This window comes from Pristis pectinata, chromosome 39 (assembly GCF_009764475.1).
Source record: "Pristis pectinata isolate sPriPec2 chromosome 39, sPriPec2.1.pri, whole genome shotgun sequence".
NCBI lineage: Eukaryota > Metazoa > Chordata > Chondrichthyes > Rhinopristiformes > Pristidae > Pristis > Pristis pectinata.
In genome coordinates, this window is record NC_067442.1 from 2,379,395 (window position 1) to 2,406,175 (window position 26,781).

General features: G+C 53.5%; 1 protein-coding gene across 1 annotated transcript; it reads left to right on the plus strand.

The window, feature by feature from the left end:
- Positions 1–47: 47 nt before the first annotated feature.
- Positions 48–2,376, plus strand: LOC127587160 (urokinase plasminogen activator surface receptor-like). Its single transcript, XM_052045354.1, has 3 exons — positions 48–342; positions 1,561–1,701; positions 2,062–2,376. Exons 1-3 carry the CDS (start codon positions 48–50, stop codon positions 2,289–2,291), a joined length of 666 nt encoding a protein of 221 aa, XP_051901314.1. The 3' UTR covers positions 2,292–2,376.
- Positions 2,377–26,781: the final 24,405 nt, after the last annotated feature.

Here is a 26,781-nt window from a genome sequence, read left to right on the forward strand (position 1 = left end):
CCATCTCCAGAGATGCACGAACCCCGGGAATGTTGTGCTGATCCCCAATGCCGGGGGTGGGGCTTCCAGTTCCCAGAGGGAGACCAGAACAGCTGATGGGATTGGAGGCTGTCTCCTGTGGCCCGGACCCACTGGGCAGAGGGGTGGGGCCCTGTCCCGGCAGGGTGTGTCAAACCTCACTCACTCCCTTCCTCCCTCCCTCCCTCCCTCTCCCAGCTGGAGACAAGGTGCTGGCCTACAGCAGAGGCTGTACATCGGCGTGTTCCAACATCAGCGTTGATCTGGGATCCATCTCCGTCGATATCCTCTGCTGTGAGAGCGACAGATGTAACCAGGAGATGGGTAAAGTCTCACCCTCCAGGCCTCTTTTTATTATCCCCCCCCCTCCCCCCTTCCCCTTCCTCTCACCCCCCTCCACTCTCTCCCCCTCTCCCCCTCCCCTTCCCTCCCCTCCCCACTCTCCCCCCTCTCCCCCTCTCTCACCCCCCTCCCCACTCTCTCCCCTCTCCCCCTCCCCTCCCCTCCCTCCCCACTCTCCCCTCTCACCCCTCTCTCACCCCCTCCCCACTCTCTCCCCCTTCCCTCCCCCTCCCTCCCCCTCCCCACTCTCTCACCATCTCCCCCCTCCCCCAAGCCCCATCCCCCCTCCCCTTCTCTCTCTCCCCCCCCTCCCCTTCTCTCTCTCGTCCCTTTTCTCTCTCTCCCCCCCTCTGGCCCCTCCCCCCCTCCCCTTCTTTCCTTCCCTCCCTCCTCCCTTCTTCACTCCCTCTCCCCCTCCTCCTCCCTCCCTCTCCCCCACCTCCGCCCTCCGTCTCCCCCGCCTCCCTGCCGAAGAATAAATGGTGTCTTCAGACTGCACTGGGGGTGATGGGATACTTGACACCCTGCTGGGGGTAAATCTGGACTTGGGAGCCCGCGGGTTTGGAGAAGACCCTTGAAACCCACCCCTCCCTCTCTCCCTCTCTCCCCCTCCCTCCCCCTCTCCCCCTCTTTCCCATTCTCCCTCCCTCCCCCCTCCCCCCTCCCTCTCCCCCTCTCCCTCTCTCTCCCTCCCTCCCCCTCCCCCCTCCCTCCCCCTCACCCTCTCTCCCTCCCCCTCTTTCCCTTTCTCCCTCTCTCCCCCTCCCACCCCCTCTCCCCACTCCCTCCTCTCTCCCCATACCTCCCTCCCTCCCCCTCCCTCTCCCGCCCTCCCCCTCCCTCTCCACCCTCCCCCCTCCCTCTCCTCCCTCCCCCCCTCCCTCCCCCTCCCTCTCCTCCCTCCCCCTCCCTCTCCCCTCCCTCCCCCCTCCCTCCCCCTCCCTCTCCCCCCATCTCCGACGTTCCAGGGAGAATTGGTGTTGGGGGGGGGGTTGGGAGTGGAACTGGGGAACTATGGGGAAGGAGGCCGTTCGGCCCGGCGAGTGTGTGGCAGCCCTTTACCTCCGCAGGAGAGGGGTTGGAGAGGGTCCCTGCAGCTGTAGCTGGGAGGGGAGGAGGGGGAGAGGGAGGGGGGGGCGGAAGGGGACCCGAGGGAGGGGGAGAGAATGCCCCCGCTAACGTTAACCCTCTGTCTGCCAGCGGTGAGCCGCCCCTCCCAGATGTTGAGCTGCCACAGCTGTCTGCAGCTGGGCGACGACTTCGAGTGCGAGCTGCCGGGCCCCCAGAGGTGTAAATCCACGCAGGACCGGTGCGCCGAGATCCGCGCCCACCTCCCGACTGGTGGGTACCCGTCCTGGGGGGGGGGGGGGGGAGCGCCGCGGGAGGGAGCGCCGTGGTAGGGGGCGGAGTGGGCGCCGCAGGGGGACGGAGGGATCTCCGCGGGATGGAGCGTCGCTGGAGTGGGGAGGGAGCGCCACGGGAGGGGGGAGGGAGCTCCGTGGGAGGGGGAGGGGGCGCCGCAGGATGGGGGAGGGAGCTCCGCGGAAGAGAGCGCCGTGGGAGGGAGCCCAGTGGGCGCCGCGGGAGGGAGCGCCGCGGGAGGGAGCGCCGCGGGAGGAGGGAGCGGGAAGGGAGCGCCGCGCCGGGCGGGTGGGGAGAGAGCGGCGGCGGGACTAACTCTGGGATCTTTCTGTGCCACAGGTCAGCGCCCGGTGGTGACCCTGCGGGGCTGCGCGTCCGCCTCTTTCTGCCACCCGGGCGTCCCCGAGGAGATCGGGGTCCCCGGGAACATCAGCTGCTGTGGCCACAGCCTGTGTAACGTTGCCGGGGGGTCGGCTGCTCCCTCCCCTCCCCTCCTCCTCCTCCTCCTCCTCCTCTCCCTCCTCCCCGCCTCCCTCCCCCTCGCCTTCCCCGTCCCGGAGCCCTGGTGAACCGGTACCGGGGATCTCCCCACCTTCCCGGTCCGGTGCGCCTCCGGACCCGCTTGCTTAATTTATTAAAGACTGCTTTGCTGCACTACTGTCTCTGTGAGGAGGGAGCGCCGCGCTGCGGGAGGGGCGGTGAGGAGGGAGCGCCGCGCTGTGGGAGGGGCGGTGAGGAGGGAGCGCTGTGGGAGGGGCGGTGAGGAGGGAGCGCTGTGGGGAGGGGCGGAGGAGGGAGCGCCCCGCTGCGGGAGGGGCGGTGAGGAGGGAGTGCTGTGGGGAGGGGCGGTGAGGAGGGAGCGCCGCGCTGCGGGAGGGGCAGTGAGGAGGGAGCGCCGCGCTGTGGGAGGGGCGGTGAGGAGGGAGTGCTGTGGGGAGGGGCGGTGAGGAGGGAGCGCTGTGGGAGGGGCGGTGAGGAGGGAGCGCTGTGGGAGGGGCGGTGAGGAGGGAGCACCGCGCTGTCAGGGGGCAGAGGAGAGCTGGTTAAAACTGATGGGCCGAGTGGTCTCTGGCAGCCTCACCAGTCAGTCTGGTGACCAGGGACTTGTGGACGGTTCCTCTCCCCCCACGGATGCTGCTCGACCCGCTGAGTTCCTCCAGCAGATTGTGTGTTGCTCCAGATTCCGGAGTTCCCCGTGTCCTGCGTCTCTGCCTGGGATTCCTGCCTTGGGCCGGCGCTCCGGATGCCTGAATTTCGGATCCTGTTAAAGTCTCGTTATCTCAATCGGTGGTCAGGGCTTCCCAGAGCTGGTGACAGATCATTGCCACGGAACCAGCATCCTCTTACACCGTCTCCCCGTGTTTGGCCCATATCCCTCTGAACCTTTCCCAACCACGGAGCTGTCCGAGTGTTGTTAATGTCCCTGCCTCACCCACTTCCTACGGCAGTAGGGACCCTTCAGGTCCCTATTAAATCTCTTCCCTTTCACCTTAAACCTGTGCCCTCTCGCTCTTATCTCTGCGGATACTGAGTACAAGAGTCGGGAAGTCACGTTGCAGCTGCATAAAACTCCGGTCAGGCTGCACTTGGAGTATTGTGTGCAGTTCTGGTCGCCCCTGTTACAGGAAGGGTGCGGGGGCTTTGAAGAGGGTGTAGGAGAGATTCACCAGGACACTGCCTGGATTAGAGAGCATGAGCTATAAGGAGAGGTGGGACAAACTTGGGTTGTTTTCTCTGGAGCGGCGGAGGCTGAGGGGAGACCTGATAGAGGTTTATAAGATTATGAGAGGCACAGATAGAGTAGACAGCCGGGATCTTTCCCCCAGGGTGGAAACGTCCAATACCAGAGGGCGTGCATTTAAGGTGAGAGGGGGATAGTTCTTAATGTTATTAATGTACCTGCCTCACCCGCTTCCTCTGGCAGCTTGTTCAACATGCGGGCCACGCTCTGGGTGACGAAGTTGCCCCTCAGGTCCCTATTAAATCTCTTTCCCCCTCACCTTAAACCTGTGCCCTCTGGTTCTTGAATCCCCAACCCTGGGGGAAAAGACTGTGCGCATTCACCCTATCGATGCCCCTCATGGTTTTATACACCTCTATAAGATCACCCCTCATTCTCCTACACTCCAAGGAATAAAGTCCCAACCTGCCCGACCTCTCTCCATAACTCAGTCCCTTGAGTCCTGGCAACATCCTCGTAAATCTCCCTCTGCCTCCTCTCCAGCTCAATGACACCCTTCCTATAGCAGGGTGACTGGAACTACACACAGTACTCCAGGTGCGGTCTCACCGACGACTTGTACAGCTGTAACGGGACGTCCCGACTCCTGTACTCAGTGCCGTGACTGATGAAGGCCAGCGTGCCGAACGCCTTCTTCACCACCCTGTCTACCTGTGTCGTTCCGTGTACCTGTACCCTGAGGTCCCTCTGTTCTACAACACTCCCCGGGGCCCTGCCATTCACTATGTAAGACCTGCCCTGGTTTAACTTCCCAAAATTAATCACCTCGCACTTGTCTGAGTTAAATTCCTGTAGCTGTACCCCGAGGTTCCTCTGTTCTGCAACACTCCCGGGGCACTGAACTCACACACATCACTCAGATCAGGTGATGTGAACTGCTCAAGAACTAACAGTGTGCTTGCAAAGGTGCCTGCAGCAGTGCTTGTGTCTGGTTCTGGGTGTAGTTCTGGGTGTTGTACCTCTGCTGATCAGACCATCAGTGTCAATCACAGCTGGTCTGTGAGTTGGGGATGGGGGGGGGGGGGTGAGACAGAGGGTTGTGGGTTCAAATCTCGCCCCAGCACTGACCGAACTTGGAAGTGATGTGCAGAGGGAGCGGTGTAGGGACCAGAGGGGGTCACGGAGACAGGGAGGGGTGTAGGGGCCGGAGGGGGTCACAGAAAATCCCTCTCCCCCTCCCTCCTTCCCTCCCCATGGCCGTGGTGACAGATTGCACCTGCATGTCAAGGAGGGAAGGGCAGTGAGGAGGGAGCGCCGCGCTGTGGGAGGAGTGGTGAGGAGAGAGCACCGTGGGAGGGGCAGCGAGGAGGGAGAGCTGTGGGAGGGGTGGCGAGGATGGAGCTCAATTCCTCTATTAGCGGAAGTGTCTTTTCCTGAATAATTGGAATTGGAATTGTCGGAACACGACCGTCAGGCAGAGGTGAAGCATCAAGTCCGTCGGGAGATGGCAGCTGGCTGTGGGAATCGTCGGGTTGTTGGCGGTGACTCTACCATCCCGGATATTGACTGGGGCCGCCACAGGGCTCAGGGCTTGGATGGGGTGGAGTTTGATCAGGGTGTGCAGGGAAGTTCTCTTCAGCAAGATGTCGACGGCCCCACGGGGGAGGTCACGGACTTCACCAGCACGTGTGTGGAGGGCTGCGTACCAAGGAGGACAATCCGGGTGTTCCCAAACCGGAAACCATGGCTGAACTGGGAGATCCACTCCCTCCTGAAGTCCAGGTCTGTGGCGTCCAAATCCGGTGATCCTGACCTGCCCAGGAAATCGAGACACCACCTCCGGAAAGTGATCAGAGATGCCAAGAGACAATATCTGTCCAAAATGGAGTCCCAGACCAGCCGTCAGTTGTGACAGGGCTTACACGCTGTAACGGGCTACAGAGCAAAGTCGGGCAGCACCGCTGACAACAGCGCGTCCCTTCCCGATGAGCTTAACGCATTCTATGCGCGTTTTGAACACAGGGGGAGTGGATTGTCACCACCCACCCTGACAGCCTTCAATGCAACTGAACCCGTGGTCACCATCGAGGACGTAAGATCAGTTTTCCGGAGAGTGAACCCGAGGAAAGCATCTGGCCCGGACAGTGTCCCTGACCGTGTGCTCAGATCTTGTGCTGATCAACTGGCGGGGGGATTTGCAGACATATTTAACCTCTCCCTGCTTCAATCTCAGGTTCCCACCTGTTTTAAGAAGACCACTATCATCCCGGTACCTAAGAAAAGCAAGGTAACGAGCCTCAATGACTGCCGACCAGTGGCTCTGACATCCACCATCATGAAGTGCTTTGAGAGGTTGGTCATGGCACCCATCAACTCCAGCCTCCCAGACAACCTGGACCCACTGCAATTCGCCTATCGCCAAAACAGGTCTACAGTGGATGTCATCTCCCTGGCCCAACACTCAGCTCTGGAGCATCTGGACAGTAAAGACACCTACTATTGTTTATTGACTACAGCTCTGTCTTCAATACAATAATCCCAAGCAAACTGGTCACCAAACTCCGAGACCTGGGACTCAACACCTCCCTCTGCAACTGGATCCTTGATTTTCTGACCAACAGGCCGCAATCGGTGAGGATAGGCAGCAATACCTCCGGCACGATTATTCTCAGCACTGGTGCCCCACAAGGCTGCGTCCTCAAGCCCTCTACTCTACTCCCTATACACTCGTGACTGTGTGGCCAGATTCTGCTCCAACTCCATCTACAAGTTTGCAGATGACATCACCGTAGTGGGCTGTATCTCAAATAACTATGAGTCGGGGTACAGGAAGGAGATAGAGAGCTTAGTGACATGGTGTCATGACAACAACCTTTCCCTCAATGTTAGCAAAACAAAAGAGCTGGTCATTGACTTCAGGAAAGGGGGCGGTGTACATGCACCTGTCTACATCAATGGTGCTGAGGTCGAGAGGGTTGAGAGCTTCAAGTTCCTGGGAGTGAACATCACCAACAGCCTGTCCTGGTCCAACCACGTAGACACCACAGCCAAAAAAGCTCACCAGCACCTCTACTTCCTCAGAAGGCTACAGAAATTTGGCATGTCCCCGTCGACCCTCACCAATTGTTATCGATGCACCACAGAAAGCATCCTATCCAGATGCATCCCGGCTTGGGACGGCAACTGCTCTGCCCAGGACCACAAGAAACCGCAGAGAGTTGTGGACACAGCTCAGCGCGTCACGGACACCAGCCTCCCCTCCACGGACTCCGTCTACACTTCCCGCTGCCTCGGTGAAGCAGCCAACATAATCAAAGACCCCACCCACCCCGGACGTTCTCTCTTCTCCCCCCTCCCATTGGGCAGAAGATACAAAAGCCTGAGAGCACGTCCCACCAGGCTCAAGGACAGCTTCTGTCCCACTGTTATAAGACTATTGAACGGACCTCTCATATGTTAAAAGATGAACTCTTGACCTCACAATCTACCTGGTCGTGGCCCTTGCACCTTATTGTCTGCCTGCACTGCACTTTCTCTGTAACTGGGACACTTTATTCTGCACTCTGCCCTGATGTACTGATGTACGGAGAGATCCGTCTGGACGGCACATAAACATTTCACTGTATCTGGGTCCATGTGACAGTAATAAACCAATCACATCCTGTTGGGAAACGAGGCAGGAGCTGTGGTTGACTGGTCAGTGGGGGAGCACTTTGTGAATAGTGACCATAACTCGACTGCTTTGTAAATAGTTACGGAGAAAGATGGGACTGGCCCGTAGGTTAACATCTGAAATTGGGGTCCAGCTAATTTTGATGGAATTAGGCAGGAACTTGCAAAGGTTGACGGGGGGGGGGGGGTGGGTGGGGTGGGTGGACGCGGCTGTTCACAGGTAAACGGGCAACTGGTAAGTGGGAGGCTTTCAAAAGCGAGATGGGGAGAGGTCAGGGCCGGCATGTTCCTGTTGGAGCAAAGGGCACGGCTGCAGGATTGGGAAGCCTGGCTGATGAGGGGGGGGGGAGTGTTGAGGCTCTGGTCGACGAGGGGGGGTTGAGGCTCTGGTCAGGGAAGGTTACAGCAGGGTCTGGATCAACTGGGGAAGTCGACCAAGGACCGGCAGGTGGAGTTTAACTCGGACAAGGGCGAGGTGATGAATTTTGGGAAGTTAAACTAGGGCAGGACTTACACCATGAACGGCAGGGCCCTGGGGAATGTTGTAGAACAGAGAGACCCAGGGGTACAGGTACACGGTTCCCTGAAAGTGGGGTCACAGGTAGACAGGGCGGTGAAGAAGGCGTTCGGCACGCTGGCCTTAATCGGTCAGGGCACTGAGTACAGGAGGCGGGACGTCCCGTCACAGCTGTACAAGTCGTCGGTGAGGCCGCACCTGGACTACTGTGTGCAGTTCTGGTCGCCCAGCTATAGGAAGGGTGTCGCTGAGCTGGAGAGGAGGCAGAAAAGGTTCACGGGGACGTTCCCGGGACTGGAGGGCTGGAGTTATAAGGAGAGGCTGGACAGGCCGGGACTGTTTTCCCTGGAGTGAAGGAGGCTGAGGGGTGACCTTATTGGAGGTTTATAAAACCACGAGGGGCGTAGATAAGGTGGACGGTCACAGTCCTTTCCCCAGGGTGGGGGAGCCTAAAACTAGAGGGCACAGGTTTAAGGTGAGAGGGGAAAGATTTAAAGGGGCAAGTTTTTCACCCAGATGGTGGTCCATACGTGGAACGAGCTGCCAGAGGAAGTGGGTGAGGCAGGGACATTAACAACACTCGGACAGGTCCGTGGATGGGAAAGGTTCAGAGGGATATGGGCCAAACGTGGGCAGATGGGACCGGCTTGGATGGGAATCTCGGTCGGCAGGGACTGGTTGGGCCGAAGGGCCTGTTTCCGTGCTGTGTGATGAAATCTCAGTCGCCCGGCACCTTTCCCGCCGTTCAGACGATCCGTATTTTCCCGCAGTCCACAACTCACCCACACTCTGTCATCCAATCTTTGCGCTGACCCCTCCCCACCTGGTAAATCTGTCAACATGAAACCAGAGGATCCGTTTTCTTGAGGAGGAGAGTGGGTGGAGGGTGGGGTTCGGGGAGCGGTGGGGAGGGGAGCAGGATACCATCAGCTGCAGACCACCACTGTGACTGCCCCTTGCCCCTTTACGGATGTTAACCACAATGATGTGGTGATCGTCGTGGAGGAGAACGAGGTCCCTGCCCCAGAGGATTCACGTTCCCGGCAATCCCATTCCCCCTTCACGTTCCCTGAAACCCCCTCACTCCCCTCACACACACACTCACTCCCCTCACACACACACACACACACACATACACACACACACACACACACACACACTCACACAGTCACTCACACAGTCACTCACACAACCACACACACAACCATACTCCCCTCAGCTGCCCACCCCCAGATTCTACCCCTCACCCACACACACAAACCGGGGGAGTGGGGAGGGTCGATTATGCCACCGACCCCGGGACGTGGGGGGGAACCAGAGTCCCCCGGGAGGGGATCCCCTGGGGGGGGAACGTGCAAACGCCACAACTACAGGTAGACAGATGGGGATCGAACCCCAGTCTCCGGGACTGGGAGGCTGTGGCCCCACCCGCTGCGTCGCCGGGCCTAAGGAAATCCCGAGGGGTCTGCCAGTGAACTGTTCTGTGGTGGAGCTAAAGAGCCAAACTCAGCCCGTCACAGAGTCACAGAGCGATACAGCAAGGACAGAGGCCCTTCGGCCCAACCAGTCCCTGCCAACCCTGGGGCCCACCCTACTAGTCCCAATTTCCTGCATTTGACCCATATCCCTCCAAGCCCCACCTCTCCATGTACCTATTCAAGTGCTCCTCAAATGACTCTGTTGGACCTGCCTCATCCACTCCCTCTGGCAGCTCGTTCCGTGTATGGACCACCCTCTGGGTGAAGAAGTTGTCCCTCAGGTCCCTTTTTAAATCTTCCCAGTCTCACCCCAAACCTACACCCCCTAGTTTTGGACTCCCCTACCCTGGGGGAAAGACACCTCCCCTATGCCTCTCATAATAGAAACATAGAATCATAGAAAACCTACAGCACAATACAGGCCCTTCGGCCCACAAAGCTGTGCCGAACATGTCCCTACCTTAGAAATTACTAGGCTTACCCATAGCCCTCTATTTTTCTCAGCTCCATGTACCTATCCAAAAGTCTCTTAAAAGACCCTATCGTATCTGCCTCCACCACCGTTGCCAGCAGCCCACTCTACACACTCACCACTCTCTGAGTAAAAAACTTACCCCGACATCTCCTCTGTACCTACTCCCCAGCACCTTAAACCTGTGTCCTCTTGTGGCCACCGTTTCAGCCCTGTAGCATCCTTGTAAATCTCCTCTGCACCCTCTCTATGGCTTCCACATCCTTCCTGTGGTGAGGCAACCAGAACTGAGCACAGTACTCCAAGTGGGGTCTGACCAGGGACCTATATAGCTGCAACGTTACCTCTCGGCTCCCAAATTCAATTCCCCGATTGATGAAGGACAATACACCATATGCCTTCTTAACCACAGAGTCAACCTGTGCAACTGCTTTGAGCGTCCTATGGACTCGGACCCCAAAATCCCTCTGATCTAACCGACTTATCTGGGTTGAACTGCATCTGCCACTTCTCAGCCCAGTTTTGCATCCTATCTATGTCCCGCTGTAACCTCCGACAGCCCTCCACACTATCCACTACACCCCCAACCTTTGTGTCATCTGCAAAGTTACTAACCCACCCCTCCATTTCCTCATCCAGGTTTTGAACTCTTCTGTAAGGTCACCCCTCATTCTCCTACGTTCCAAGGACTTAAAGACCCCAACAAATGTGATTAGTCTTACAAAAACGCCCCCTTCACTGCCCTGTCTACCTGCGACACCACTTCAGGGGACCGTGTACTCAGGAAGCACGCGTTCCCCTTGTTCAACCCTTCCTCCACGTTCACCTGACGTGCGTTTCTGAGATTTGATTTCGTTTTCTAGTTCAAAGAAGTCGCACTGTACCTCGGAATAAATGATTACTCACGCCCTTTCTGGTTTGCCCGATGTGCCGGCTCCGTTTGAGTTCTCAAACCAGTGAGTCATTAACTGGTTGTAGGAGCTTCTCACCCAGAGCTGGTTGACTGAGTCCGATCGATGTTACACACTCGCCGAGCTCTTGTGGACGGCGAGATATGCGCAGCACAGTGCGGAGCCCGGGGGAGCAGTGGGCACAGGTAAGTAAAGTAATTTACTTGGGTGTCTACCTGCTGGTTCAATGCGTCAGGACTTACAGGGAATGTAATGAAGTCAGTGTTGAAAACAAACAAGCTGGTTCCGACGGGCAGCTCGTTCATGATTGTTGAAATGTTGAGCCGTCCCCAGGTGTACTTTCCCAAACTCGGGATTGGCCAGGATGTTTCCCGGACTTGGGGGGGAGCCTGGAGTTACAAGGAGAGGTTATGAAGACCAGGACTTTATTCCCTAGAAGGTGGGAGATTGAAGGGTGACCCGACAGAGGTATATAAGGGGTATCGACAGGGTGAAAGCACACAGTCTTTTCCCTAGGGAGGGAGGGCAGCTAAAGACAGGCAGAGGTTTAAGGTCGAGGCGGGAGATTTAACAGGGGCATCAGCTTCACACAGGGAGTGGTGCGTATGTGGAACGAGCAGTCAGAGGTAGTGGCCGGGGCAGCACGTTTAAAGGCCATCGAGGTGTCCATGGAGGGGAGGGGTTCAGAGGTCCAAACGCAGGCAGATGGGACCAGCTCACCTGGAAACACGGTCGGCACGGACAAGATGGGCCGAAGGACCTGTTTCCGTGCCGTGTGACTCTCCGACACGGGAATGTTGACCGTCCAATCCTGGTGTCCGGAACGTCTCAGGATTGTGGCTCGTGTCCCCAGGGTGGGGTCTGGCTCCCGCTACTCCACAGTGTTGGACAGTCCCGCAGATGATCCCCCCCCCCTCCCTGAGCCTCCCGCACCTCAGCCGCAGTGCGGGACCTGAGTGCTGACACGCCAAGAACATGGGTCCCACTGATGGTCACATGTGTTCCATCGGGGGGAACACTGTGATCAGCACACGCACACACATGCACACGCACGCACGCACGCACGCACGCACCCACACACACACACACACACACACACACACACACACACACACACACACACACACACACGACACAAAGATTGGTGGTGTTATGGACATTGAGGAAGGTCAAAGAGGATACAGTGGGATATAGATCAGTTACAGACATGGGCAGGGAAATGGCAGATGGAGTTTAATCCGGGCAAGCGTCCAAGTTCTTGAAAGTGGCCGCACAGGTCGACAGGGCGGTGAGGAAGGCGTACGGCGCGCTGGCCTTCATCGGTCGGGGCGTCGAGTACGAGAGTCGGGAAGTCACGTTGCAGCTGTATAAAACTCTGGTCAGGCCGCACTTGGAGTATTGTGTGCGGTTCTGGTTGCCCCGTTACAGGAAGGGTGTGGCGGGCTTTGAAGAGGGTGAGGGAAAGGTTCACCAGGACGCTGCCTGGATTAGAGGGCATGAGCTAGAAGGAGAGGTGGGATAAACTTGGGTTGTTTTCTCCAGAGCGGCGGAGGCTGAGGTGAGACCTGATAGAGGTTTATAAGATAACGAGAGGCACAGATAGAGTAGACAGCCGGGATCTTTTCCCCAGGGTGGAAATGTCCAATACCAGAGGACGTGCATTTAAGGTGAGAGGGGGAAAGTTCACAGGAGATGTGTGGGGCAAGTTTTTTACATGGAGAGCGGTGGGTGCCTGGAATGTGCTGCCAGGGATGGGGGTGGAGGCAGATACGATCGAGGGGTTTAAGAGGCTGTTAGACAGACACAGGGATGTGCAGAGGATGGAGGGAGACGGACCGTGTGCGGGGAGGTGGGACTGGCTTAAATTGGTGACACAGACATCATGGGGTCACAGAGACGGGGAGGGGTGTAGGGGAGGGAGGGGGTCACAGACGGGGAAGGGTGTAGGGGATGGAGGGGATCATGGAGAAGGGGAGGGGTATATGGGTCAGAGGGGGTCTCACAGGGAGGGAGGGGGTGTAGGGGAGGGAGGGGGTCACAGAGACAGGGAGGGGTGTAGGGGAGGGAGGGGGTCACAGAGACAGGGAGGGGTGTAGGGGAGGGAGGGGGTCACAGAGACGGGGAGGGGTGTAGGGGAGGGAGGGGGTCACAGAGACAGGGAGGGGTGTAGGGGAGGGAGGGGGTCACGGAGACTGTGAGGGGTATAGGGGGGAGGGAGTCACGGAGACTGTGAGGGGTATAGGGGGGAGGGGGTCACAGAGACGGGGAGGGGCCTGGGGGGGGGGGGGTGCAGGGGGCTCAGAGAATCAGCAGGTCTCCCTCCCTCCACCACCAGCTGTGTTGGTACAGGGCAGGGATTGAACAGATGCCCCCCCTTGTGGCCGTGGGGACAGACTGCACCTGCCCGGCGACCCCCTCATTCTGAGACTGGACCCCTGGTCCTGGACTCCCCTGACCGGGGGAAACCCCCTCCCCACACCCCTCAAGGGTTTTGTGTCTCACTGAGACCCCCTCTTGTTCTCCCAGACCAGAGAGTCCCGGCCCCCGTCTGCCTAATCTCTCCTCATGGGACAATCACCCAGTCGCAGGGATGAATCCGGTGACCCCCACCACCCCCTCTCTCTGTGGGGAGTCCGTCCGTCCTTAGGGAGGGACACCGGATGGTGCACAGTATTCCAGATTAATAAATATTTATTAATATCAACAGTGATGGCATCAAGCGAATTCCTGGAAATACCGGCCCGGGTTTCAGTTCACTTGTATGGGAGAGTTCGGGAATGAGGAATCCGTGATCCCTGTACATTCCCTCGGGAGAGAATCACCGCCAACTCCTGGAACAAGTACAGTGCATATAATGTCAATTAATGCTCCCTCCGCACCGTCCCGTCACACACTTCCGGGGTCAGACACAGGGTGAAGCTCCCCCCGCACCGTCCCGTCACACACTCCCGGAGTCAGACACAGGGTGAAGTTCCCTCCGCACCGTCCCGTCACACACTCCCGGGGTCAGACACAGGGTGAAGCTCCCTCCACACCGTCCCGTCACACACTCCCGGGGTCAGACACAGGGTGAGGCTCCCTCCGCACCGTCCCGTCACACACTCCCGGGGTCAGACACAGGGTGAGGCTCCCTCCGCACCGTCCCGTCACACACTCCCGGGGTCAGACACAGGGTGAGGCTCCCTCCGCACCGTCCTGTCACACACTCCCGGGGTCAGACACAGGGTGAGGCTCCCTCCGCTACCTAGTTCGTTGTGTGTGTGTGTATTTTATCCCATGTTCACTATAAACTGTGTGCCTGTGTGTGTGTTATTCACATTACCATTTTCCCACACTGGTCTATCGTAAATAAAATCGTTTACTGCCAGACTGTGTTCAGAGTCCTTGCTTCTGAGACCCATCGGATCTGTTTTCTTACAACAGTCGAGAATATGGAGACCAGAACTGCGCACAGTGCTCTGAGTGTGGACAAACCAAAACTCAAGTTTGTCTCCCACATTCCTCCAGAAACACACGAATGATTGAACAAGAACACATCTTACTTTACATGTCTGTATTTCAGACACTATTTCCAATGAGGATGAGGTGCTGCCTGCCTTGGGTGAGCAGCTGGGAGCATTCACTGCCTCCGGTGGGAGGTAGGTACCATTGAACTATTTTTCTTGTTAATCTGCTGATACTGTCAGCGAGTTTGAAACTGTTTGTGGGAGGTGAATTCCTGCGGATTTGTGGCAGTGACGTGGAATTTTGAACGCTCTTCTGTGCTCTTCCAGAATCTGTGTTCCCTGTTCCTGATCCGATTACATATTTGAGTATATAACATTTTCAGCAGCCTGGTTGTTTTCATAGACAGTATAAACTTGAGATTTATTTCTGTGATGGTTCGCTGTGGCTTCTGAATCATTCCTCATGTTCTCCTGTGACAGGATTGGAAATCAGCAGTGACAGTCAGCAGGATCCAGATTTGGTTTGTTTGAGGCCCAATAGAATATTCCACCCACAATTGATGCTGTTGATCAGGGTTGGATTTGATTATGTCAAACAGTCGTTCATTTTGGTAGGTCAAATATAACGGCAGAATACAGTATTAATGGTAAAACTCTTGGCAGTGTGGAGGATCAGAAGGATCTTGGGGTTCGAGTCCATAGGACGCTCAAAGCGGCTGTGCAGGTTGACTCTGTGGTTAAGAAGGCATATGGTGTATTGTCCTTCATCAATCGTGGAATTGAATTTAGGAGCCGAGAGGTAATGTTGCAGCTATATAGGTCCCTGGTCAGACCCCACTTGGAGTACTGTGCTCATTTCTGGTCACCTCACTACAGGAAGGATGTGGAAGCCATAGAAAGGGTGCAGAGGAGATTTACAAGGATGCTGCCTGGAATGCGGAGCATCCCTTATGAAAACAGGTTGAGGGAACTCGGCCTTTTCTCCTTGGAGCGACGGAGGATGAGGGGGGGACCTGATAGAGGTGTATAAGATGATGAGAGGCATTGATCGTGTGGATAGTCAGAGGCTTTTCCCCAGGGCTGAAATGGTGGCCACAAGAGGACATCGGTTTAAGGTGCTGGGGAGTAGGTACAGAGTTTTTTACTCAGAGAGTGGTGAGTGTGTGGAATGGGCTGCCGGCAACGGTGGTGGAGGCGGATACGATAGGGTCTTTTAAGAGACTGTTGGATGGGTACATGGAGCTGAGAGAAATAGAGGGCTATGGGTAAGCCTAGTAATTTCTAAGGTAGGGACATGTTCGGCACAGCTTTGTGGGCTGAAGGGCCTGTATTGTGCTGTAGGTTTTCTATGTTTCTATGTGATTTCAGTCTCTGGTAGCAGCTGGACTCAAGTGAGAAGCACACTCCTGCCTCTCAGACCCAAGACCCATCAGCCATGTCTAAAGCACTAAAGACAAGGCAAGTACTCCCAGGGCAGTACTGAGGGGCCGCTGCTGTGGTAGGGGCGTTGCTGAGGGAGTGCCGCACTGCTGGAGAGGCTGTTAATCCCAAACTGCATTGGGTTGATCGTGATTGTTTAATGTGTGGTCACTGGAGCTGTATCTGGAAGAGAGGAGCACTGTCCATTGTCTGCCTTGTTTTAACCTTAATGTCTTGTGTTTGTTTGTCCAGTGAGTAAGAAATAATTGTGACATGGACATCACTCGGGACGGATGTAATCTGGACTGTTTCAGACTGTGTGTGTGGTGCATTTTATAATATTCACCTGCCCCTGTCTCCCTCTGACCACAACTGTTCCAGAGTCCTCCTTTGATGCAGGTCTCGATGCATCGTCTGGGGGTCTGAGAGCAGAGGGGGAGGCAACATTCTCACACACGGTTACAGAAATGTTCGTTGTTGCAGGGAAATTCCTGTGTCCAGTTTTAAGCATCAAGGACACAGAGAGAGGGCAAAACCTGAGCGCCTTTTGCAGTCCCGATGCTCTTTGTTGTCTGGGCTCATATTTCAGCAACAAGTTAGAACATAGAACATAGAACAGTACAGCACAATACAGGCCCTTCGGCCCACAATGTTGTGCCGACCTTTAAACTTCGCCTAAGACTATCTAACCCCTTCCTCCCACATATCCCTCTATTTTAAATTCCTCCATATGCTTATCTAGCAATCTCTTCAATTTGACCAATGTACCTGCCTCCACCACCGCCCCAGGCAGCGCATTCCATGCCCCAACCACTCTCTGGGTAAAAACCTTCCTCTGATATCTCCCTTGAACTTCCCACCCATTACTTTAAAGCCATGCCCTCTTGTATTGAGCATTGGTGCCCTGGGAAAGAGGTGCTGGCTGTCCACTCTATCTATTCCTCTTAATATTTTGTACACCTCTATCATGTCTCCTCTCACCCTCCTTCTCTCCAAAGAGTAAAGCCCCAGCTCCCTTAGTCTCTCCTCATAATGCATCCTCTCTAAACCAGGCAGCATCCTGGTAAATCTCCTCTGCGCCCTTTCCAATGCCTCCACATCCTTCCTATAATGAGGCGACCAGAACTGGACACAGTGCTCCAAGTGTGGTCTAACCAGAGTTTTGTAGAGCTGCATCATTACCTCGCGGCTCTTAAACTTGATCCCTCGACTTATGAAAGCTAACATCCCATAAGCTTTCTTAACTACCCTCTCCACCTGTGAGGCAACTTTCAGGGATCTGTGGATATGGACCCCCAGATCCCTCGGCTCCTCCACACTCCACAAGTTGAACTTGTACAACACCATTCACGCAGCAAAATGTCCTCAAGAGCTTCAAGGAAGTGTAAATAAAGCAAAAATTTGGTTTTGAGCCACATAAAGGGATGTACAGTCAGTTTTTTTAAATTTACGTGCTCACAGGACGTAGCTGTTGCAGGCAGCACCTGCACTTACTGTCCACCTCTAGCTGCCCCTGAACCAAGGAGGCAGTTCAGAGTCAACCACACAGTGGGTTCTGGAATCACCCCAGTCCAGACTGGGTAACGACTGCAGATTCCTTTACCTGAACAACGACAATGAACCTTAGAAATGCTGAGGACAATCCTGTGGTTACCGTTAAGGAAATAAGATTCTATAAGTTCCTGTTTTATTCATTTATATGTGCCTAATTTCCCAGCTGCTAATGGGGATTCAAACTCATGTCTCCGGATCTACAGTCCAGAAATCTGCAAATCTTGTTCTGTAACCACTGTGCTGAAATGCCCCAGAAGCTTAATCCTTGCAGAGTATTTTAAGGAGGGAATGGGAGAGGGAGAGGGAGGGAGAGAGAGAGGGGGGGATAGAGAGGGGGAGATAGAAAGAGGGGGAGAGAGAGAGAGAGAGAGAGAGAGAGAGAGAGAAAGAGAGAGAGAGAGAGAGAGATGGAGATGGAGAGGATCAGCGAAGGAATTCCAGAGCTCAGGGCCCAGGCATCTGAAGGCCAATGACTGGACACTGCAAGCTGAGGGATGGTGGTGAGGCCAGACCTGGAGGAGAGAAGAGGGTTTCAGGGACCGGAGAGGGATGGGGACACCCACCTGTTGGTTCTCTGCCGGCTCTTGAGAGTGAAGCAAATCATGGCCAATGAGATGGGCCGATCAGGAATACGGCCCCTGCTGCGGCAGCCAGTGGGATGACTGGAATTGCCTGCGATCTTTACCCTGCTGCTGTAGGAAGGCGAGATTGAAGAGACAATTATTGGTGACAATGTTCTCTGCTCCATACATCAGGCTCGTTCTCAGAAAGAGCCACCCCTTGGATCACCGGACATCACCAGTGCCCACTGGTGGCTGACCCTTCATCCTAGGAGGACACAGGCAAACAATCCCAACGCTCTCAACCCCACTCTGATGGGTTGTAAAAATCACATGGGACATTGGAAGGAGATGTATCCGTGCACAGGAAGCCAATAATTATCAATACCCAATAATTATTCAAGCACATTGCAAATGCAAAACCATTGTCTGGGTGTGACAGTTTGTGGGATTCTGTGGCGTGCACATACTGGTGTATGAATAGTTCCTCTTCAGCCAATGTCTGGGTTGCTGTGGCTCTTGACTAGGTACACTGGATGGGGTAGATGTGGAGCTGATATTTGCCCTAGCTGTGGTGTCCAGAGCCAGGAGTCACAGATTCAAAACCAGGGCTCCACCACTCAGGACAGGAGTGAGTGGTGAGCACCCTCTGCAACTGCTTTGCACAGTGGCTGCTACAGTTATAGTTCAGGTCAAAGGCATTTGGTAAATTCCAGTATCTGCAACTGTGTTCATAGAACACAGAACAGTACAGCACAATACAGGCCCTTTGGCCCACAATGTTGTGCCGACCTTTAAACCTCACCTAAGACTATCTAACCCCTTCCTCCCACATATCCCTCTATTTTAAATTCCTCCATATGCTTATCTAGTAATCTCTTGAATCTGACCAATGTACCTGCCTCCACCACCGCCCCAGGCAGCGCATTCCACGCCCCAACCACTCTCTGGGTAAAAAACCTTCCTCTGATATCTCCCTTGAACTTCCCACCCGTTACTTTAAAGCCATGCCCTCTTGTATTGAGCATTGGTGCCCTGGGAAAGAGGCGCTGGCTGTCCACTCTATCTATTCCTCCTAATATTTTGTACACCTCTATCATGTCTCCCCTCATCCTCCTCCTCTCCAAAGAGTAAAGCCCCAGCTCCCTTAGTCTCTCCTCATAATCCATACTCTCTAAACCAGACAGCATCCTGGTAAACCTCCTCTGCACCCTTTCCGACACCTCCACATCCTTCCTATAATGAGGTGACCAGAACTGGACACAGTACTCGAAGTGTGGTCTGACCAGAGTCACAGAGCCGCATCATTACCTCGCAGCTCTTAAACTCGATCCCTCGACTTTCAAAAGCTAACAACCCATAAGCTTTCTTAACTACCCTATCCACCTGTGAGGTAACTTTCAGGGAATCTGTGGATATGGACCCCCAGATCCCTCTGCTCCTCTACACTCCCCAGAATCCTGCCATGAAGAAAGTGTTGAGAGAGGTGCAGAGGTGTGTCCAATTATGTTCCACAGAGAGGGTTAGGGCCATCTGTGTTGCTCCAGATTCCAGCATCTGCAATCTCTTGTGTCTCTCTCACAAGGAAGCGCACACTTTGGGTGCACGGTACTGACGGTATTGCTGTTTTAACCTGAGACATTAATCTTGAGGGTGCGTTGAGTGAGAAGACTGTGGGACTGTATTGAAAGTGTCCTGGCCAGTGTTCGTCAGCGAAAGTCAGATGATCTTGTCAGATTTACAGTGCAGTTTGTGAGATCTTGCTATGTAAACTGTGGAGGATTGCTGTTCATAGTGTTATGGATCAGGTTGCTATTTGGTGACTGTCCCTTTAAAATATTGTACAGTAGAGTTTGTGTGTGTGTGTGTGTGTGTGTGTGTGTGTGTGTGTGTGTGTGTGTGTGTGTGTGGTGTCATCACGACAGCAAGAAGTGTGGGCAGTCACATATCGAATGCACTCAGGGTGGCAGATACTTCGGAACAAAGCAATGGAGATCATCGCAGATTGAGGTGTCCTATGGGTTCCATCCCGGAACATGTGGATCTTGTAAATTCTCTCGACATTCTCTCTACATTTTCTCTTCAGTCAATGGTGGTTTTGCAAAAGCCTTTGCTCACATTTCACCTGACGACTTGCTGAACTGAACTTTGAGAACTATTCCTGGACTTGGTTTGGGAATTTGCCATGCACACACCGAGTTTAGTTTTTGGGGTTAACGTTTAATATCTAACATTTTTACTTAATAAAATAGTTTCTAACACTTGTGCCTGACTCGGTGTGTTTCTATTGTTGCTGGTACGTAACAATAGACAATGAATGATCTCCATACTTACACTGCACAGTCAGTGTGAGGGTCCGCTCCGATGAAACAGATGGGTATCTGACTCTGCAGGTGAGAGTTTGCCTGTGATGTTTGAGCTCTGGGGTCAGGGTCAGAACAGAAGTGTATGTCAGAGTGTCTCCCTGCTGAGTTACGGTGCTTGACCCTGACGGTGGTACATCAGTGGGGGTGACCCAGGTTAAGGCGGGCACCGTTCCATTACACGTGGTGTTGAAGATGCAGCGTACATTCCCAGGCTTCCCTGCAACGATTTCAGCAGGGAATATCGAGGGTTTATCTGTGAAATCTAACACACAGAGAAATGGATCCTTTCAGATAAATCACCAATGCATCAGTTCGGATAGAAATCCCAGTCCCACAAGAGAAAGGATGTTTGATGGCACAACATGGTGGGCAGAAGGGCCTGTTTTGTGCTGTATGGTTCTATGGTTTACAGGATGATCCCTGAAGAGAGAGGGTACAACGGTCAGGGAAGGGTGAACAGGCTGGACCTTGCTATAAAAGGGAAGAGGTTTAATAGGGTTGATGTAGAAATGAATTTTCCAACACTGAAGGGGACCAAGGGCCATTAATATAACAAGAGTCTCTGAGAAATCTGATCAGGAATTCAGCAGGGAGACTTTTACCTGGAGAGCAGGAGAAAGGAAGTGGTCTCAGTCAGTCGTGGAGGTGGGTTTAAGGGGAAGCTGTGTAAACGTACAAAGGAGCAGGGAATCGAAGGCTGTGTTGATGGGGGAGACAGTGAGGGGCGGGAGGAGTCCTCACGGATTAAACTCCATTTGCCACTTTTCTGATCCACGGTATCAGTGGAGGAATGAGTCACAGCTCAGAACTCAGTGACCTGTCGCTCCTTCAGAGACTGTGCCTGATCTTAAATTAACCCCCACTTAAGAGTTAATTTAAGATCAGGAGGATTTGAATCAATCTCGGTCAACACCATGAGCAACTGTCCTAAAGCTTGCTGGGACCGGACGATGCAGTGCTATTAGGAAGCGTTCTGGGATTTAGACCCAGTGATGACGATATTTCCAAGTCAGAAAAGTGTGCAGTTTGGAGATGATCCTGCAGGCGGTGGTGTTGCTTTACATCGAAGAGAGAGGTGAGACAAGATTCATTAGTCACTTGTACATGGAAACACACAGTGAAATGCACCTTTTGCTCAGTGTTCTGGGGACAGCCCGCAAGTGTCGCCACACTTCCGGCGCCAACATAGCACGCCTGCAACTTCCTAACCCGTACGTCTTTGGAACGTGGGAGGAAACCGGAGCACCCGGAGGAAACCCACGCAGACACACGGGGAGAACGTACAAACTCCTTACAGACAGCGGCCGGAATTGAACCTTGGTCGCTGGCTCTGTAATAGCGTCACGCTAACCGCTACACCACCGTGCCTCATTGTCCGTCTTAGTGGTTGAGAGTGTGGAGTTGGGAGTAGCCCAGGCGAGTAACTGCGGTGCATTCTACGGATGGTCACAGTGGGCAGGCAGAGCAGGGAGTCAGTGATTGGGGTGGTAGGTGGTGTACAGCCTCTCGGAAGTTGTTCTCATCCAGGTGACTGGAGAGTATTCCGTCAATTCCTTATTGGCAGTGAAACACTTTGTAACAGCCTGAGCTTGTGCTTAGTCATGGAGTTGTAGGCACAGAAGTGATCTGATTTCCAACTGGAAATGCAAGGGTTAACAACTGGAAATGTAAGGGTGCAGCGATTCTTCCCATGGGGTGATGTTGCCTCAACCATGGGGTGACTCTAGTTGTGACTGTAGAGTGTCCAGGTGCTGGTGAGGAAGAAAGAAGGTTTTGAGACATGTCTTGTTTTGCTAAAAGCTTTCTGTGAGCAACTGCCTCAGTGAGTGCAGCTTCCCACGGAGGTTTCCCACGAATTGGGTCTAAAAGCATTGGTATTGGTTCATTATTGTCACTTCTACCGAGGTACAGTGAAAAGCTTGTCTTGCACACCGATCGTACAGGTCAATTCATTACACAATGCAGTTACATTGGTTTGGTAAAGAGTGCATTGATGTAGTACAGGTAAAAACAATAACAGTACAGAGTAAAGAGTCACAGCTACAGAGAAAGTGCAGTGCAATAAGGTGCAAGGTCACAACAAGGTAGATCATGAGGTCAGAGTCCATCTCATCGTATAAGGGAACCGTTCAGTAGTCTTATCACAGTGGGGTAGAAGCTGTCCTTAAGTCTGGTGGTACGTGCCCTCAGGCTCCTGTATCTTCTACCCGATGGAAGAGGAGAGAAGAGAGAATGTCCCGGGTGGGTGGGGTCTTTGATTATGCCGGCTGCTTCGCCAATACAGCGAGAGCTAAAGACAGAGTCCAAGGAGGGGAGGCTGGTGTCTGTGACATGCTGGGCTGTGTCCACAACTCTCTGCAGTTTCTTGCGGTCCTGGGTAGGGCAGTTGCCGTACCAAGCCAGGACACTAACCAGTAAATCTCTGAGAGGGGATCAGTACAGAGCTCGGGTTACACTGTTTAATCTTTCTCTGTATCCCTCACTCCCACTAGTATTAAAATAATAAAGCACTAATCGTAAGTTCCTTGGTTCTGCTGTTGTCTGATTTATTACAGCGTGGGTCGCCTTTCACATATGTGGCACTGAAGTATGATTAGTGAGATATTTCGGGGCTGGTAACCTGAAACGTTCCTGAATGTGGTCAATGTGATCAATGATAAAGAGAGGAATATCAGATGTTTCAGTGTGATTGGATTGGGAGGCACTGCCATGGTGTCAAAAGCCAGGCTTTGATAGTCAGACCCAGTGTAACACTAATCTGTGGTTCGTTCGGACAGATACCCAGCACAGGTTTATCTTATTTCCCTGCTGAACCTCAGTTATTGTACAGTGCACTTACCAGAAATGTGGAGCTGTGTTACAGGATGGCTCCCTGTTGTTGGATTCAATCCTGAAATAGTAAGGGCCTTCATCTTCCTGCGTGATGCCATTTATTACCAGGGAACAGTTGCCGTCTTTGAGGTCTCCAGACAGCTGGGTTCGACGGTGAAACCTCTGAGATTCCTGACTGCGATCCCTGGAGTGAAAGGCTATAGACTGAAGGTTGTGATTCTCATCATTAATCCAGAGTCCAACCCGTGGATTATTGTCCAGATGTGATGGATAGGTGCAGTGGCACAGAATCCGGGCGCACAGACCCCTCCGCGCCGTCACGTCTGGTGGAGTGTCAGCTCCCCACTCTTCCGACACGACAGCTGAGGAGAGAAGGAACAATGTGTGGCTCTGAAGACACGAGTCTGTAGGTTCTGGTATCCCTGGACTCAAGTTCTGTAGGAATTGGAACCCGGGCATTGTCTACGCTGTGTATGGAGCTACCACCAGATTGGATGTCACAGAAAAAGAAAACTGTGGAATTAGGCTGACCTTGCTTTTATATATCCATATCATGGTTCACTCCCCTTTCATAGTATTAGGACCCAATCTTCACATTTCACGATGGGCAGATCCTGTGTCACTCACTGCGTCAGCTGATACTAGGCTTTAGAACACAGAACACAGGACACTACGCACAGTACAGGCCCTTCAGCCCACAATGTTGTGCTGACATTTTATCCTGCTCTACGATCTATCTAACCCTTCCCTCCCACACAGCCCCCCATTTCTCTATCATTCATGTGTCTACCTAAGAGTCTCTTAAATGTCCCTAATGTATCTGTCCCCACCACCTCTGCTGGCAGTGCGTCCCACACACCCACCACTCTCTGTGTAAAAAACTTACCCCTGACATCCCCCTTATATCTTCCTCCAATCACCTTAAAATTATGTCCCCTCATGTTAGTCATTGTCACCCTGGGAAAAAGTCTCTGACTGTCCACTCGATCTATGCCTCTTATCATCTTGTACACCTCTATCAAGTCACCTCTCATCCTCCTCCTCTCTAAAGAGAAAAGCCCTAGTTCACTCAACCTATCCTCACAAGACATGCTCTCCAATCCAGGCAGCATCCTGGTAAATCTCCTCTGCACCCTCTCTAAAGCTTCCACATCCTTCCTATAATGAGGCGGCCAGAACTGAACACAATACTCCAAGTGTGGTCTGACCAGAGTTCTATAGAGCTGCAACATCACCTCGAGGCTCTTGAACTCAATACCCCGACTAATGAGGCCAACGCACCATGCGCCTTCTTAACAACCCTATCGACCTGCGATGCCACCTTGAGGGATCTATGCACGTGGACCCCAAGATCCCTTTGTTCCTCCACACTGCTGAGTCCTGCCATTAACCTTGTATTCTGCCAAATTCGATCTCCCGAAGTGTATCACTTCACACTTATCCGAGTTGAACTCCATCTGCCACTTCTCAGCCCAGCTCTGCATCCTATCAATATCTTGTTGTAATCTACAGCAACCTTCTACACCATCCAACCTTTGTATCATCAGCAGACTTACTAACCCACCCTTCCACATCTTCATCCAAGTCATTTATAAAAATCACTAAGAACAAGGGTCCCAGAACAGATCCCTGCGGAACACCACTGGTCACTGACCTCCAGGCAGAATACGCTCCATCTACCACCACCCTCTGTCTTCTATGGGCGAGCCAATGCTGAATCCACACATCCAAGTTTCCCTGGATCCCATACCATACATCCCATGATGGAGCAGGGATGGTGTGAGTTAGTTCACTGGGTCTCTGCTGAATTCAGTCCCCATCAGAGCTCACTGAGAATGATCTTGTACACAGACTGCCGGTAGTAAATATGTCCAGGCTGCTGCTGACATACCTTGGAGAAGTGACAGAAAGAAGTACAATTTCCCGATCATTGTCTGATCCCAGATGTTCTGTCGGTTTCCCGCTCTCTGGGTCTGAAAGAGAGAAGAGTTAATGAGACCTCTCCTCCTGCCAGGCAGCTCTTGAGAGATTCAAGCTGCTGTTGGACAGTGGGGCCAATCTCCCACTGACACTGAGACTGCAGCTGTCTGGGGTTGGACCCTGCTCTGTCTTCCAGAGTTGTCCTGGGTGCAGTCTCCATCTGGGAGGCTGGCTCCCAGTTCAGTGTCCTGGGACCTCCCAGTGCCTCTCCCAGTGTTCAGTGACTTCATGCACTCACAGTGGTTTTGACAGGTGGGGAGCCCCCCACACCCACTGACTGTCAAAGATGTCTCTGACATCCTTAAGCATCCAAAAACACTTGGGAACCGTAAACAAATATAAATATTGTAGAAATGTTACAGCAGAGAAGGAAACCATTCAGCCCATCAAGTCTGTGCTGGATTCCTATAGATCTTCCTACTTCCCAAGTGTCTATCGAAGTCCCCTTTGAAGGTCTGAACGGTTCTGTTTCCACCTCCCCTGCAGGCTGCAAGTTGCAGAACATTGTCGATGTCTGCATCAAGAGCCTCCTGTGTCTCCAAACAAAAACCCCGATTGTCTTCTGCAACACCAGCTCTGTGCTCCACTCATTCACATCCACAAACATATTCGCTGGAAGATTGCTGATCCAAGCCACAACGTCCCTCTCACTCACAGACACACAGACACACAGACACACAGACACACAGACACACACACACACACACACACAGACACACACACACACACACACCTCACTAACAACTGTCAGTCTCTCTCTCTATCTCTCTCTCACTCTCTCTATCTCTCTCTATCTCACACACCTTCTCACGCACGTTCTCACCGATGCAGGAATATATTTCAGAACCAAGGACAGTGCCATGAATGAATCCATCCCTTTTCTACTGACTGGAGAATCCCAGGAGAATTGCCGGACGAACAGTTGGTCGTTCCCCTCCGGGGTGTGGTTCTCATTTGGGTGGTGTTGATTTGAACAGGATTACATGCAACCAGCTTTTCCCTTTCGACTGTAGTCAGTCGTGAGGGGATACTGAAGAACATTGCTGATCTGTGTTTGAGGGGTTCTGAATCCGGGTGTGGGTTGAAGTGGGAAATGGATAACTTTGAGGTGATGTTTCTTTGCCCTTATTTAGTACAGCGGCTGCCCATCTGTTGAAAGATTGTGGAAGCTGTTTTTTTTCAATCACAGACTATTTCTGTCTCCCCGCTGCACAGACACACGTAGCAAACTTTCCAAGAGTCACTGACCGAGACTGTAAATCAGTTCTTGTGGGTCAAATACTTTCCCATATGAGGAGTCTGTGGCTCTCAAACCGATCAACACACTGGCTTTGCCCTCTGTGCTAACCCTAAATGTCACTGGCAGCGTGTATTGTGGAGGGTCGTGGCTGTCACGTGACAGCACTGCCCCGTACCTGGTCGGAAGACACACCACTGCCAATCAAGGTTTGGCCCCGCCCCACCCATCCCTGCACACCTGACCATTGGCCTTTGTAATCGATTAGTCCTTGCTGGCACCGGGCCACTGGCCTTTGTAAATTACCTGGGCTGGACGCCCTCCCCCAGCCCTCCACCACTATAAAGAGTGCCATATGTGCTTGGCTCTCTCTCTCTTGTCTCTGAGGGATGACCCTGCTTCAGTCCAGACCGAGCACTGTGAAACGGCGCTGGAGAGCTCATTGGGGTGTTGTGCACTGTTAAAGGGTTGGGAGCATCTTAGTTAGTGTCCCTAGTAGCACAGAGCCGTGCCCTGCACTGACTCAAGGGGTGGCGGGTATCGTATTGTTTTCCCTTGATTGTCTGTACCCAATTCATTGTGTGTGTGTGTGCGTGCGTGCGTGCGTGCGTGTGTGTGCGCGCGTGTGTGTATGTGTGTTCTTCCTGTTAACCTTCTCCCATGTCTGTCTTTTGTAATAAATAATTTATCTCTAAGACTGTGTTCAGAGTCCTCGCCTTCTGAGACCCCGAACCTGTTCCACAACACAACGTCTCAAAGTCACCACTGTGTGCGCATGTGCGCGCACAGACACACACACCTCACAGTGACATACTCAGTCATGCAGACGTTTACACACTCACTGCTGCCTGTTGCCACAGGACACTGCAGCCCAGCTGATAATGATTTGCTGAGATGGGCCAGCTGCGTAGATCTCTGCAGCTCACACCCGTTG

Bases quoted from the DNA above. Each gene is read 5' to 3' on its own strand.
- LOC127587160 (XM_052045354.1), top strand. From the start codon at position 48: ATGCCGGGGGTGGGGCTTCCAGTTCCCAGAGGGAGACCAGAACAGCTG. The intron at 343-1,560 runs GTAAAGTCTCAC...TCTGTCTGCCAG, and splicing joins CAGATGTAACCAGGAGATGG to CGGTGAGCCGCCCCTCCCAG. The intron at 1,702-2,061 runs GTGGGTACCCGT...TCTGTGCCACAG, and splicing joins CCGCGCCCACCTCCCGACTG to GTCAGCGCCCGGTGGTGACC.